The 14687-nt window shown below is 48.2% G+C and overlaps 1 protein-coding gene across 1 annotated transcript in view; it reads right to left on the bottom strand.

The window, feature by feature from the left end:
- The window catches only part of PPFIA4 (PPFI scaffold protein A4), a 33908-nt gene that overhangs the window by 1342 nt on the left and 17879 nt on the right, over positions 1 to 14687 (bottom strand). Inside the window, exons 19-27 of the mRNA XM_027082645.1 lie at positions 14283 to 14376; positions 13715 to 13796; positions 12982 to 13182; positions 12217 to 12279; positions 11591 to 11617; positions 9687 to 9862; positions 6115 to 6212; positions 5188 to 5363; positions 2626 to 2694 (exon numbers count right to left, since the gene is read on the bottom strand). Of these exons, the coding sequence (XP_026938446.1) occupies positions 2626 to 2694; positions 5188 to 5363; positions 6115 to 6212; positions 9687 to 9862; positions 11591 to 11617; positions 12217 to 12279; positions 12982 to 13182; positions 13715 to 13796; positions 14283 to 14376 (986 nt within the window). The remainder of the gene's footprint in view (positions 1 to 2625; positions 2695 to 5187; positions 5364 to 6114; positions 6213 to 9686; positions 9863 to 11590; positions 11618 to 12216; positions 12280 to 12981; positions 13183 to 13714; positions 13797 to 14282; positions 14377 to 14687) is intronic.

Below are 14687 nucleotides of genomic sequence, written 5' to 3'. Positions count from 1 at the left end.
TCTTGGAACTGGTGCAGGTAGACCGCTAGCAGCAGGAATAAGAGACACTAACCCACCAGTTCTCACCTAAACAACCTCTCCCAACCCCATTAGGGTTTGTTGTTTGTGCTCTGAGTAGGCCAAATGCCCCCATCAGTTCTTAGCACCATGTATCTCTGTCATAGCATTCATCATAGCATTTTTAAATGTACTTATGAGATTATTTCATCAATTCCTTTCTCTCCCTCTCTTCCTCCCCCCACCCCACCCTTTCAAATTCTATGCTTCATGGGACAGAGATTATGATCTTTTTTGTTCCAACCAATATATCCGCAGACCTGAGTAGTGCCTGGGAACACCATAGGCCCTCGATAAATATTTGCTAAATGGCAGCTGGCTCCCTAGGCAGGCATCCCATCCCTGAATTTATCAGGAACTTTCCTCATCATTTCTGTCTTCGCCATGATCCTATCTTTAACCTAATCTAGAGACCCTTCTCTTCTGCACGCTCTCTCTCTCTCCATTTCTATCTTCAGCCAACCCTAAGGACTTGTTTCTGTTTTTCTCCCCTGTCCCCTGTCAGATGTTCTTTGTGTTCCTCATCTCCTCATTTCCCTTGAGTCCTGACATCCATGCATGGGAGAACTGGATATAGCCCTCCAGGGCCTTGAAGCTTGAGAGGGGAGACTGAGAACCAGAATTGTCAAAGGAAACAGTTGAAAGAGATAGCTCAAGGTTGCTGATGGTGTGCTGGATGGCTGGACAGGAGGCAGTCTCTTGGATCTCCACCCTCCCACCTGCCACTCCCCCCACCCCCAAATCTCACCTTATTCCTAGGACCTGGCCTTCTACTTAAGCTTCCTTTTAAAGAATCAGTTCCCTCCAGCACCACACCTAGCTGCATCCCAGAAAGCCCACTACATTGCCAAGATGATGTCACCTACTCAGTAACCACCCCAATGCCTGAAGCCTGATAGGACAGCTGTCTCCACTTTTAGGAGGCAGCAGGAGGTAGGAAAAAGAACACAGGAATCAGATACACTTTTCCTCCAGTCTGGCTCTGCCACATGTCAGCCTGTGACTGCAGGTAAGTTATCTGTGACAGCAAGTAAGTTACCTCTTTGAGCTTCAATTCCTCATCTGTAAGATGGCATAATAACCTGTCTCACATGATGATTGTTAGCATAAAATAAGATGTCTGTCATCACTGCACCGCCATGCCTTGCCCAATGCCTGGCCCAGAGTAGGGATTCAGAGAATATTTTTGTTAGGATTGAAGGGGTAAAGAGTTTTCTAAATTAGAAAGCACCATTTAAAGATATATGGGAAAGCTGTATCAAAGAAAGCTTAGAACCTAGTGGGTGGGGAATAAGTAGGAGGGTCCACCTTGCAGGGGCATTGGGAAGATTCAGATCTCACAGTGGGGACATCTGGTGGGGTGTGGCAGTTTCTCTCCTTGAGTGGAATACACACACATACATATGTAATATGTGTGTGTGTAAATAACACACTCCAAATTTCAAGGCACCTCTGTGAAGAAAACACCCCTCCACAAATTCTGTATGTTTCTGAGTCTGTCCTATCTACCGAGGTGCAGTAGTCATTCCACAAAGGTGGGGTTTAGCCCTGTTAAACCCAACTAAGAAGAGACTAACTGATAAGCAGATAACACTAATGGTGTCCCACAAGGAGGCCCAGAAGTCTAAACAGAGGCATTGGTAGAGGTAGGGGTGCTGCAGAGAAAATGGGGATCAGAAAGAGTTCTGATTGAAGATGGAGAAGCTAAAAATAAACAGTCTGGGCTCTTTTTTAACTTGTTTGGAACCAAGGCAGCTAAGGCAGACCTGACAGGGAAGGCAGGCAAGGTTAATGGTAAGAAAGGGAGGAGGGAGGAGGGAGGGGAGAGGAGGCCAGGGCTGGGGAGGGGGCTGTGCCCTCAGGAAACACGTATGTTTTAGGAGGAGCATTGTGCTAGGAGCATCAATCTAGCATCCTAATGCTAGATTAGGAGCATCTCTAACAAGAGCATTATGGCTAGAACTTCGGAGTCTTCCAAGACATAGTCCAACCTGAACTCAAGGAGAAGGCCTGATGAAACTCAGTTGGAAGGGACTGTTTCTTCAGTGACCTGGGGCATAAGAGTAAAACTAGAAAGGAAGCTGGGATGATAGAGGCCTGAGCCATGTGTTTAGCTGTGTCAAACTGCACTGAGGGACATGTGAGCAAACCTGTCATTTAATGACCTCAGAATAATGTCTACCTCCAAACAACCACACTATTGGATGGGTGGGAAACTTAGCAGGCTGGAGATATGCTGTGCTCACAGCCCTGAAGAGAGGGGCTCTAAAAGATAAAGAAAAAGGTATGATCCCAAAGAGATGACCTTTGGGGAAAACCTCTGATCCTGTGTGGTTAGGAGGTTTAGGGCACAGAGTTGGAAGAGGCTAGAGGTACCCAGAAGGAGTTTCATAGAGACTTCTCCAGGCCTATTGCTAGGCCTGTCCCTGCCTCCCCAACCCCCTGATATCATGCCCATCCTCTATGACTCTCCTCCCTTAGGCCACCCCACCAGTCATTAGCCCGAGGAAAGCAGAACTCATGAACTCCAACAAACCAACAGTGACCAGTTCACAGCCAGGTACTCACATCATCCAGTTTTCGGTCTGTGCCTAAGGCCAACAGGTTGTTGAACTCTCTCTCCATCACCTGGCGTGCCTGGAGTCCACAGGGTGAAAGGGGGAGAGAAGGGAGGGGCTATAGTTAGTGACCTCTAATGCCATCTTTCACCTGTTTCCTAGGGGGTCCAAGGGCAGAGATGGGGTTTTCAGTGCATTTAACCCATTAGCCCTTGATGCCGCTCCTTTGAGCTAACCTCGGTGTCCTCTGAGAAGTCAAAATGTTAACCTTACAATTTTTTTCATATGGAGCAAATTAGAAAACTATAATTTTTTTAAAAAGTAGGATCATAGAACACGTGGATGGACAGACTTCACCTACTGGGGAAAAACCCCCCACAGTTTGTCTCTGTAAGGGAATATCATGCCATACTATCTTTCTGGAGGGGTAAATTAAGCATGTAGACCATGGATAATGAAGATTTAACTTATTTAGATTATATAAATGTATTTTATAAAGTTCCACATCAAAAATTAAACTTAGGAAAACTGCTCAGTCATGGATATTGGTGGCCCTTGGGCTGAGTGGGGCATAAAGGCCTTCTCTATAGGCCTCCCAGCAATTTCTCGCTAGGAGATTTGAGAAATGCCAGAAACAAGAAAATTTTCAAAATTACCACCAGATATTCTGAACCATTTTTAATGAAGGATTCCATATTGGGTCAGATCCTACTTCCCCTAATAGCTAAGCTAAATGAACGGGTCAGAATAATAAGAACGGTTAGAGAGCAACAGAGAGTAGCCCTGCTACTCTTTACAGATGTACTGCTGTCCACAAAAACTGGATGTATTTAGAGATAGGAAATGAGAGAAAAACAAGCCCATTTCTGGGTAGATAATATTAACCATAGAATTCTGTGGGGACAGTCTTTGTTGGTATTGGGAACATAATATTTTTTTAAGTGATCAGAAAGGAGAAGCATAGTTAATTTTCAAGTATCCAGGTGACACTGTTCCTCTGGGTAATGAAAGGTGACTATGACATTTACAAACTTCAGAAACATTTCACAAAGTTGTATGAGTGGGCAAGAAAGCAGCTGATGGGGTTGGAAATGGGCAAGCATAGAAAAATTGCATTGGGATTTCCCTGGTGGCGCAGTTGTTAAGAATCTGCCTGCCAACTCAGGGGACATGGGTTCAATCCCTGGTCCGGGAAGATCTCACATGCTGTGGAGCAACTAAGCCCATGTGCCACAACTACTGAGCCTGCACTCTGGAGCCCACGAGCCACAACTACTGTGCCCGCGTGCCATGCAGCCATATATAAATAAATAAATAAAATTTAAAATGACTCCTTGATTAAAATAAGAAAAATTGCAGCTTGGGGGAAATCTCAGCTCTTCCTAGAGAGCGAGGGGAATCTGTGCTATCCATTCTGACTGGTTGGGATGGGTCATTGCAGAGAGACTGTAGGATGCCCTGGCCCTGTGTGCTGCCATCACCCCTAAAAGGCCAACACTCCACCCAAAATTACAAGACAACTCAGCCCTATCCTCACACAAGCGAAAACTCGTCTGCTCCCAGAATAGCTTGTGCAGCTCTGGTGGCTGAATTTCAAGAGATCTGACAGCTGCAAACAGTCCAGACAAGGGCAGCTAAAATGATCAGGGCATGGAGACAAGTCTATATGAGGAAAGGCTAAAAGAATTAAGACCACTCTGTCTGAAGAAACAAAAGCTTGGACCCAGAGGCAACACAATCAGAGTTTATGAAATCACAGAAGGTGAGAGCTAGTCAAATACAAATACCCGTACTAAATCGTAGACAATTAGGATGAGGCAATTCTCTTCCCCGGGGGAGCCGACTGTGGGTACATTTAGGACAAATAAAATTAGGTAGTACTTTACACAACAGGTAGTAATTCTAGAGTCCATTACCCACAGGAAGTTAAAAAAGCCAAACATATAAATAGGTTCAAGAGAATTTAGGTATATTCTTAGATGACAGCTCCATAATAATTATCAAATGTAATGGAAGGAGATGTCTAATCTTTTGAGCTGTTGACAGGGAGGCAAAGCCCTGGCACGGAGAAGCTCTGGGCTGTGTTATTTGGTATATTTAACTTTCTAAAGCCTAGGGACCCAGGAACAGATCCCTGGGGCGGGGGGTAGGGGGGGGGAACAAAGGGGATATGGGTTCTCTGGTCCTTGTGGGCCCCAGCGCTAGTTTTCTTCTATGAATAGTCAGGTCAGAGAAGCAAGTAGAGGAAAAGTCTCAGCCGTAAAGATGGGGCTGGGAGGAGATGGGGGTGCTCACTGCAGTGTGGGGATTAACACAGTATTCCAGGCCTGTGCTGAACGTGCTCTGTATGTGAAGGGCACTTGTTTCCTAGGGGGGCTTGGTTATGCACAGGGACCACTTGGAGGTTTGAGGACATTTGTGATCCCCTCTAGAACAGGCCTCCAGAAAGCCCTCCCACCAATCCATAAACTTGCGCATATCAGAGGGAGAGAGAGCAAGAGAGTGGAGGAAAGGGAGAGACCAAGATTGAGACTGATGACCAAGATCAGACTGATTGAGACTTACAGCCTACCTGGGTATTCTGCGTGGGTATCTGGAGGACCAGGGCCAACGTGTTGTGGTCGAAGTTCTCGTCCAGGGCCAGCAGAGCACCATGGACACCACTCTCATGCAGGTTTCCTGCATAGTCCCGGAGCCCAATAGACTGGACCCAATGAACCACCTGGTCGTTGGTCCAGACCAGCACATCTGGAGGGCAGGGGAAGAAAAGGAGCAGAAAGAGACAGGTTTGGCCAAGGCCCCTCCAGGGACAGAAATAGAGGTTCCTAGACCCAGAGCCCCAGTCCACCCTGTTCTCTTGGCTCCTAGCCACCCCTACCCCCCTCAACTTTCCACATCTTCTTTCTGTCCTCCCTGGCACCTGGGCTCTTGGAGAACCAGCCCCACACCACTCCATTCTTGCCAGCCTGCAAGACTCAGGGTCAGGCTAATAGGCTTTCTCCCCAGAGCCCCTGTACCAGTCATCCACTGCCCCCAGGCGGGAATGGCCCTCTTCTTATTCTTTCTACCTTCAAGGTCTCTCCTAAGACTTGCCTTTCTTTCCTGTCCAGCCCCACCCAGATCACCAAGTTCCACGAGCACTTTCTCACACCAGTCTGTAGCACTAACCCAAGGGGATCACTGCATTTGTCTCGTTGGTGGCCATCGTCTAATGTGTTGGGGAGGGGGATGTTGCAGCTGATTGGGCAGGGGCTATTTTTCCTCCACCAGATGGCAGCATCCTTTGGGCATGGATTGTGTCTCCCTCATCAGACTGGGAGCTCCCTGCTCCCTAAGGGCTGTGTCTTCCCTCTTAGATTTGGAGCTTCCCTGTGGCACAGAATGCCTCTTCTCCCTTCACTCAGCCCAAGGCAGGGATCAGTGAGGCAGGTCCCTGCTCCCCCAAGGCCGCTCCCACCACAACTTTCAGAGGAGGCTCTATTGAGCCTGACAAGCTTACCCTTGATCTCATGCTGGCTTTCTTCCTGCCTCTTCTCCAGCTCCTTCCGGTCATAGTTCAGCCTCTTCAGACACATGATGCCATACTGAAGACTGGTTCTGCAGGCACACAGTCCCCCTGAGCCAGAGCCTCAGTGGGGCCACGTTTCTACCACATCTGCCCCATATCCAGCACCAACCACAGCCCATCAAGACCTATATGCTCCAGCACAAAGAGCATCACAGCCCACTCCTTCTCCTCCTTCCCCCAGGGCTTAGACATAATCCATCACAAGGCCACTTCCCTCTCTCTGCCTACCCCAAGCCCTCCCTCTCAGCCAGGGTGTGGGCCTGCTTGACAAAGGAAAGTTCTTTGAATGATAGCAACATATCCCTCCCTCTCCAGGCACTGGAATGACAAAGAACCCTACAGATATTCTTTTGTGTCCCCATTTCACTCAGAGTCCTTACAATGGCCTACAATGTGATACATGATCTGCCCCTATACTGAGAGCCCTGCTGTTCCTCAAACATGGCAGGAACGCTTGGCCTATGTGCTTTGGGGCCTTTGCAGTGGCTGCTCCTTCTGCCTGGAACACACCCCCTCCCTGCCCCCCAGTCTGCTACATGGCTTACCCCCTTGTCTCCTTTAAGTTTTTGCTCAAATGTTATATTTTAAATTCAGTAGTTACCTTGTCCACCTGATTTAAAACTGCAACATCACCAGCACCACCAATCCCCCTTACTCTGGTCTAATTTTTTTTCTACCACCTTTTATCTATTAACATTCTATATATTTATAATTCCTTGTCTGTCTCTCCCAGTTACAATGTAAGCTCCATGAGGGCAAGGAGGTTTGTTTTGTTCACTGATGTATCTCAAACACCTAGGATCGTGCCTGACACATTCCACAAATGTAAACACCATAAATGCTAAACGAATGATGTGAAATAATTCACATAAAGTACTAAAAGTACTTTAAACTGTACCAGGTGCATAGTAAGCACTCAATAAATAATTACTAAGCCAGGCCACGAATCAAAGAATCCGTAGGTTAGAAGGGACCCCACACACTATCAGTCCAAGCTCCCCACCTAATGCAGGAGTCACCTCTGTGACAGCCTTCTGAGTATTATGAACACCTGTGCCTAAATACCTCTGGTGACAGGGAACTCACTACCTCTTGATGCAGCTCATTCCATCTTGGGCAGCTTTCCCTGTAGTGTTCTTCTTTAAACTTGAACACTACTCTGTCATTCAGCCTCTCTGGGTTTTGTCATCTACAAAGTGGAGGAATAAAATAGGACTCTCCCAATTCCAAATACTTTTGACTCTATCATTGAGGCCATTGCTTTGTGAGATTAAATTATGCTTGATTTCTCCCTACTTCTCTCCCCTCAGTTCTACCCAGGTAGCCCATCTGCCTAGAACAAACCCTTATAGCTCAGAGACACCACTTCTAAGGAATCCTGCTCAAGGCCACTGGTTTAATCCTTGGTCCCCTGGAGGGGGCAGATGCACACATACCTCCTAACTGGAAATGCCTCTAATTTCAATCTCACTTACTATAATTTTCAGTTCAGTTCCTATGACTTTCAAAGCTGTTGCACATCTTAGCAAAAATATAAAGGCCTTAAAGTCAGATCAACCTGGATCTGAATGCCAGCTGTGCCACTTCCCAGTTGAGTGGCACTCAGCATATGTGAGATGGGGGTCATAACTCTCCTGCAGAGTTACTGTGAGCATTAAAGGTGATCCTGTATGAAAGGGCTTAGACCAGCCCCTGAACATCAGAGGCATTCAGTAATGGTACCACTTTTGGGAGGACATTACTAATTATTGTGTGTGCTTTTTCTCCTATCAAAATAGGAGATTCTCATGGAAACCTGCTCAATAGAACACTATGGTCTAAGGAAAAGAGCTCTGAGTTGGGTGTCAAGAAAGAAGGATGCCGGCCCCATTCTGTAACCACTTGGCTGAGTGACCTGGTGACACTCAATCTCTATTGGACTTGTTTTCCCCATCTGTGAACGGAGAGTTTTTAAATAACTCTTTCTCATCGTTAAAAAAGTATGATTTAAAAGAATTTTTAAAGATATAAGAACATGCTTATGAAATATTAAGTGGAAAAAAAGCAGTTATATACCTAATTGAGGTAAGAAATGTGGAAATGTTTTAGAAACTGTGAAGTACCCAAGATTTAGAGCTAAATCTGGAACCGTGTATATAGGCTGAGAGTCTCTCATGGGCAAAGGGTCGGGGAAGGACTTCCATAATGCTGTATAGGGTTGGGCTGCCTGATCCTCTAGCAGCCGAGCCACATCTCAGCTTGGTGGGGAATGGCCCTTCTCTCCCCAGCCCTATCAATCACTGAGGGGGGAACAGGTGCAGCTAGGCCTGGCAGCCTCCCAGATTGACAGAAACAAAAGATTCTCTTTCAGCCCAGGTGGTGAGGGAGGGGTGGTGCTCAGGGCAGACACAGATGGGGGTTCCAGCATAGGTGGCTCTGCAATGTGGTGGCAAGAGAACTGGGTTTCAGTCAGGAGACTTGCATTTTGGTAGCATCCCTGCGTGACCTCGGGCCGTTGCTCCTTCCCATGCCTCAGTTTCCTCACCCATAAAATATGGAGGCTAACTAGATCCCTTCCAAATATAACTTTCTGTTGTTTGTGAGTTGGAGAGACCAAGGGACACCTGCAGAGCCCTAAAAGAACCTTGAAAAGCCACACTCCCAGCTCCACCCTTTGTCACATTAACTACTCAAGATAAAAGACCTGGCTCAAACAGCAGCCTGTGTGATTTGAAGTTGGATGTTAAAAAGGACTTCCTAAAACCTATCAACTCCTGGAACCATTACCGAAAACCTATGTCTTAGGAGGGCTGCCTCCCTAGCTCCAGCTGGTTGTTTCCATGCTGGGATGTGCCCATAGAGCTTTCTCTTTTTCAAGAGAAGCCAGACATCCAGAATTTTGTTTAACATTTCCTAGTGTTTAAATATTGGCAGCTAAGGTCACAGTTTTAAAAATACAATGTAGGCCAAACAAATTACATGTGTGAGCCAAATTCTGCCCTCAGGCTACCAGTTTGTGACCTCCACTGCAGATACTTTTGCACAGAAGACCTTTTCAACAAAGAGGAGGAGAACACTGGATGACTTCCTGTACAAAAGGATGTGTGTTTAAAACTGAGAGGCTCAGATCTGGGATGTTGGCAGGGCAAGCATCCAGAAAGAACTTTCCTCTCATCTTGAAAGGAATTAGACACCTAAAATAGATGCTGGGTTCAGTGTGAGTCTTCTCAGGGTAAATGTAGAGAATTCAGCAAGCTCAATGACAAGAAATAAAATTCATATCTAGGGGGGAAATTTTCCAAGTGAAGCTAAAGAGAAATGACTGTGTCTTAAGGGTTGAAGGTGAGAGGACTAAACCCTCAAACTGCAGGGGAGACAAAGATTTGGCTTTCCCCAAAGGGAGACCTGTTACCACCCAGAACAGGCAAAGAAAGAGATGGAAGCACCTCTATTCCTGGAGACAGACCCCCAGAGTTGGGGGAGACCTGTGTAGGGAGGTGGCCCCGGGTTCCAGCCTGGCTCACCGGTGGAAGCTGTCCACCATCTTCAGGTGGACCCGCAGGTCCTTCTTGGTGAGGTGATCCAGCATGCGAGCGTCCACAAGGCACTCCATGAAGTAGCTGCGGTACTGGGGGAGCCCCAGGCTGGGCAGCCACTGGTTCCCAATCCACTCGTGGTTCATGTCCCCATAGGCCAGGGTCTGGAGAACAAGATGGAGGAGGCTGGGGGCAAAGGCAGCGCAGGCAGGTTGCAGCTAGCAGTTCAAAAAAAATTCAGCTTACTTTCACTGAGGGGCTGGTAGAGGCGGGAGGTGAGGATTTTAAATGGAGCTTTTTAAGATCCTGGAATGATATATTCCCACTCACTTATCAATTATCTACACTAATGAACAGAAGCAGCCACCTAGGCAGCAAGTCATAGGAAATCCTTCCCATCGACTCTGAAATGCATCTGTGGTGCTGTAAGGCAGACTCGCCTTCCTGATTTTCAGTCAGCCTCAAGCCTGCTGAGCCCAGCGGATAGGCTGCATTACAGAGGGCCTGCAGAGTGACAAAGAAAGCCAGTCTCACTTGGGAAACTGGCCTCACACGGTCCACAGGGAGTTACGTTTGGCTAAAAATATAAAAAAATGAAGTAAGGTGAACTGCGCCTGCCAGCGCTCTTCTCTAAGGCTTGGTTGTCTCTCCAGAGATTCTCTAGGTCCTTCGTGTGCCGCCTCCCCACCCCACCATACACTGTGTGCCCCACCGCCCACCGAGTCTGGTTCTGAGAGGCCTGCTCCACTTAGTCGTTGCCTCCTGCCTTGAGGGCAGGGACCTCCTTAACCATCTATCCTTAGAACGAATTTTAATGGTAACCCTCCATCACTCTCTTTCCTTACCCACCTTGATTTTTTTAGAATTGAACATTTTATTTTGTTATCTTTTAAAATAAAACGATTGATACATATAAAACATATGTAGCGTATGTTCATTACTAAGCATAAAAACGAAGTTGACATCCTTGGACACCATCCATGTTATCCACACTGTTGCATCCATCCTTATGCTCTTTTTCCCCATCTTATGCCCTACTGCCCCCCCTAGAGGTAACCACCATGCTGAGTTTTCTGTCCATGATGCCCATGCTTGAAAAAATGTTCTTATAGTCACCAAGGTATATTTCTCTAAATAATATGTTTAAATTTGCTTGTTTTTGAGTTTTAATAGAAAATCTTTGGGGACTTACACTTTTCACTTTACACTATATGTCTGAGTCATCCATTCCCTTTGCTAAATAGTGTTTTACTGTGAGAACATACTGTAACTGATCTGTCCAGTCTCCTGTTGATGGGGTTGCCCAACAAGTATGAACAGTGCAACGTGCTTCATTTTTATTCATGGCACTTACATCTATCTGATATATTATCCATTTATTTGTTTGTTTACTGTCTGTTTCTCCCCTAGAATATAAGCCCCATGAGGACTAAGTTTGCTCACTTCTGTATCCAGAGGGCATAGAAAGGCCTAACACCTAGTAGCTGCTCAATAAATCCTTGCTCACCAAGTGAATGAATGAAAGCCCTTTGCTCAGCTCACCAGGGGTACCCCTGAGAGGGACAGGAAGAGGAAGAGGATTCATACTAATCTAAGTCTCATTACTCCTGGAAAGAGGGTCGAACTGAGGGGAAGAGGCAGGCATGCTGGGGGCACAGCCCTCCAAGGCCCCTCACCTGCCATGGTGAAAAACCAGAAGTAGCTAAAGGGGAATGAGGAAGGATGGAGGTGGGTGGCTTCAGCGGAGGAGAGAACCTGTGCCCAGGACTCTTTGTGTGAAGAGGGACCTAAAAGACTGGGGCTCAGAGAGTCCTGCAGGGGAGCGAACCTGCTGGGAGAACACTACCCCAAACTGCTGAGAGTTGGTTCTGGACAAGAGGAGGGGGTCTTACCTGAGCCCAGCTGCCCTCCTCACTGTCCTAGGAATGAGTGCAGCATGTCAGGGGAAACAGGCAAAGTCAAGAAACCTAGCAGTCTCCACCCAAGGTCCCATCAAGAAGGAGGAGCAGACACCCCAGTAGCTGAATGGGTGACTAGGGAAAGCTTGTTGGGAAGGTTAAGAGAGCACAGAAGGCTGGTGCACGCGCCTGTGTTTGCAGTGAGAGGGGATCAAATGTGTGTGTGGCAGAAACACAGTCTGGCGAGGTGCCAGGTCCTCCCAACCCTCCCTGTTCCTCCACCAAGGTTCAAGCACAAGGGTTAAGGACTCTGTGGCTTCATGACAATAGCAGGGCAAAACGCTCCCAAGCCCTGCTCTTCTTCACTGGAGTATACCAGTAGCCCAGGGTGAACTTGTGACCCCCTGGAATAGACCACCCCCACACACACACAAACTGTTTCCATTCTCACTTCTTTCCCACCCACCCACCACCCTGAGAACAGAACTCCATCACACATCAGGGATACCAATCTCGTATTAGATCAGCTACAAGCCCCTTTGACTTCCCACAACCTTTCCCTCATCCTCATGCAAGTCATCAGCCCTAACCCCAGGCCCAGGGCCCAGGGCCAGACTCACTGTTTTAGTGGATGTTGTCAGAGTTTCCATCTCTTCATGGGTGACCCAGACATTCCCAGAAGACTGTAAGCAGAGAGGAGACCTAGCTGGTCCTGCGTGTGAGCTCCTAGGCTCCCCATCAGGCTGGGAGCCCTAAGGACAAGACATAGCTCCCTTCCCCTGAGTCCTCCCACAGGCCCAGCCCAGAATTCTGCACATCGTCTAGCTCTGAGCAACTCTCTTTTATTACCGTATCTGCACTGCTTAGCACAGTGCCTGGCACATAGAAGTACCCAACAAATGTTTCCTGAATGAATATGAATAAATGGTGTGAATCTGGAATAAGGGCTGACCCCAATCACAGAGATGGACTACAGTGAAAGATTTTACCCTGGGGGTCCATGGAGAGGTTTACATTCTTGTGGAGAGCTTAGGGGACCAGAATTTACAAATGCCCTACTCCCTCTGCTACCCCAATCTGGCAAAAACACAGAACCCAGAAGTCCTGTCTTTGGAAACTCTGCCCAAAGATCTAAAATTACCGGCAGGGTAGGTATGGGGAGATGGAGCTCATGAGTGGTACGTGGGAAGCAGGGAACTAGGCCTGCTGGGATTCTGCTAGCAACAGTGTTACCTCCTCTTGGAGACCCGGTGGAACCCTTTGTGGGGATGGGAAGTAAGGGGCAGGACTCAAATGCTACCATCTTCCCAATGACCAATATGAAACTTTGTAAACACTATTTTGGGGCTTCTGAAAATGTCCTGGGTGAGGGAGAGGCCACTCACAGTCCTGGAGGTGGGCGGGGCAGAGGGGCTGGTCAGCGACACCATCTCCTGGATAGCCAGCTGGAGCTTGAGCCGGTGCAGGGCATTGCTGATGCCAATTTCCCGCTGGATCTCTGTGTCCGAGAGGGCTGACATGATGGCCCCACTCTTGACGTTGGCCCGGCAGGCTGCCACATACCAAGCAGGCATCCCCACCCAGAGCTGCAGATATGGGGCACAGAGGGTAAATTCAGCCCCTTTCCCGAGATCTGGGCTCCACTGCAAAAGTCTGGCAATACTGAGAGGCAAGGGCCAGGCCTCATCCATGGCCTCAGAACAGCAAATGAAGAGCAGAGGAATTTAGAAATGTGGAGATGACCATCATCAAATGCCTCTTTTTCCCATTTTACAGATGAAAAATCTGAGGCCTGGGAAGGTGAAGGGACTTTACCAACATTGCATGGGTGATTAGCTCCTGGGGGCACCTATAGGAAGAATGAAACCACCTGTGAAAGTCTTAATGGCTCAGTGAAGATTAATTGCCCTTATCCAGACTTAGCTACTTGAGAGGCATGAGTATATAGCATCGATTCTGGCTAAGTGCTAGGTATGGCACTGTGCACTTGGCACGGGAGAAACATGCTGGGAAAATTCTAGAAATACCACCCCTTTGCCCAAGGAGTCCTTGTCCCAGTCCACACATCCTTCCCACCAGACCCCTGAGTAGACTTAGACTCCCTTTGCCCAGGTTTACCTCTAGCCAGGAGACCACAGTAGGGCCGTCCCACTGGGCAAAGGGCATTCCTTTTCTGCGGGCATCTTCAAGCAGCTGGTGTCTTTCAGGAAGAGGAACAACAGACTCACTAGTCCTTCCTTCTTTCTCAAACAAGCTTACTCCCAGGGACCATGGGCTGTGCCAAGAGTTGGACTCCCACTACCCCTTCTCCCCACCATTGGACTGCCACCCCTGCTCTATTCCTGAAGCAGTGTGACACAAGACATGAAGCAGCAACACCTCTCCATTCCCAGAGGTGAGGGCTCTCGCTTTGTTTGCACATGGCCTGAAACACATTCTACTCTGCTCTGCCAGAGATCCCCAGATGCTGGGTCACTCTCCCACAGCACCCTTGTCTCCTTCTCACTCAGGTCATCCTAAGAACAACCTCCCAAACCCTGCTGTGCCCACTTAGACCAGACCAACTCAGTCCAGAAAGGGCCTTGCTGGGCTCTGGCTGCCTGAGCTCAGTCCCATGGCAGTCCAGGGAAAAGAGTGTGTGAGGGGTTGGACCCCACCCTGGCAGAGACTGGCCAGTGGCTCTTACTTCTTCTTCAGCCGCCGGTCCTTTTCTGCCTGGGTCCCCAGCTTGGTAGGTACCATGGGCTCCTGCAGACCGAGCTCAGAGTCTATTAGCAGAACTAGAAGGGAAGAGATGGCATATCAGCGAGGCCCTCTCTGCTTCTCCTCCCTTGGCCTGGGCCAGGACCGGGGAGCAGACCAGCAAGACCTCAACATGTGACAACCCGAGGGTCTGATGGGACAACCCATTATTCCTGGAGCCTCCACATGACATCCCTACAACCAGGCAGTCCCACAGTGGCATCGAGTGGGTCACCCCAAGCCCAGAGAGCCTTCCCCTGGGAGCCTCAGCCCTGGAGGTGTTTTTCAGCCAGACGGATGGAAGTCGTTCCACCCTAACGGCAGCGGAATCCTAGACAGAACTTGTCCC

Source organism: Aethalodelphis obliquidens, unplaced genomic scaffold, assembly GCF_003676395.1.
Source record: "Aethalodelphis obliquidens isolate GAN/ISIS:26980383/991018 unplaced genomic scaffold, ASM367639v1 scaffold48, whole genome shotgun sequence".
NCBI classification, from domain to species: Eukaryota; Metazoa; Chordata; class Mammalia; order Artiodactyla; family Delphinidae; genus Aethalodelphis; species Aethalodelphis obliquidens.
The sequence above is the reverse complement of the archived record's forward strand: the minus strand, read 5'-3'. Positions and strand labels throughout refer to the sequence as shown.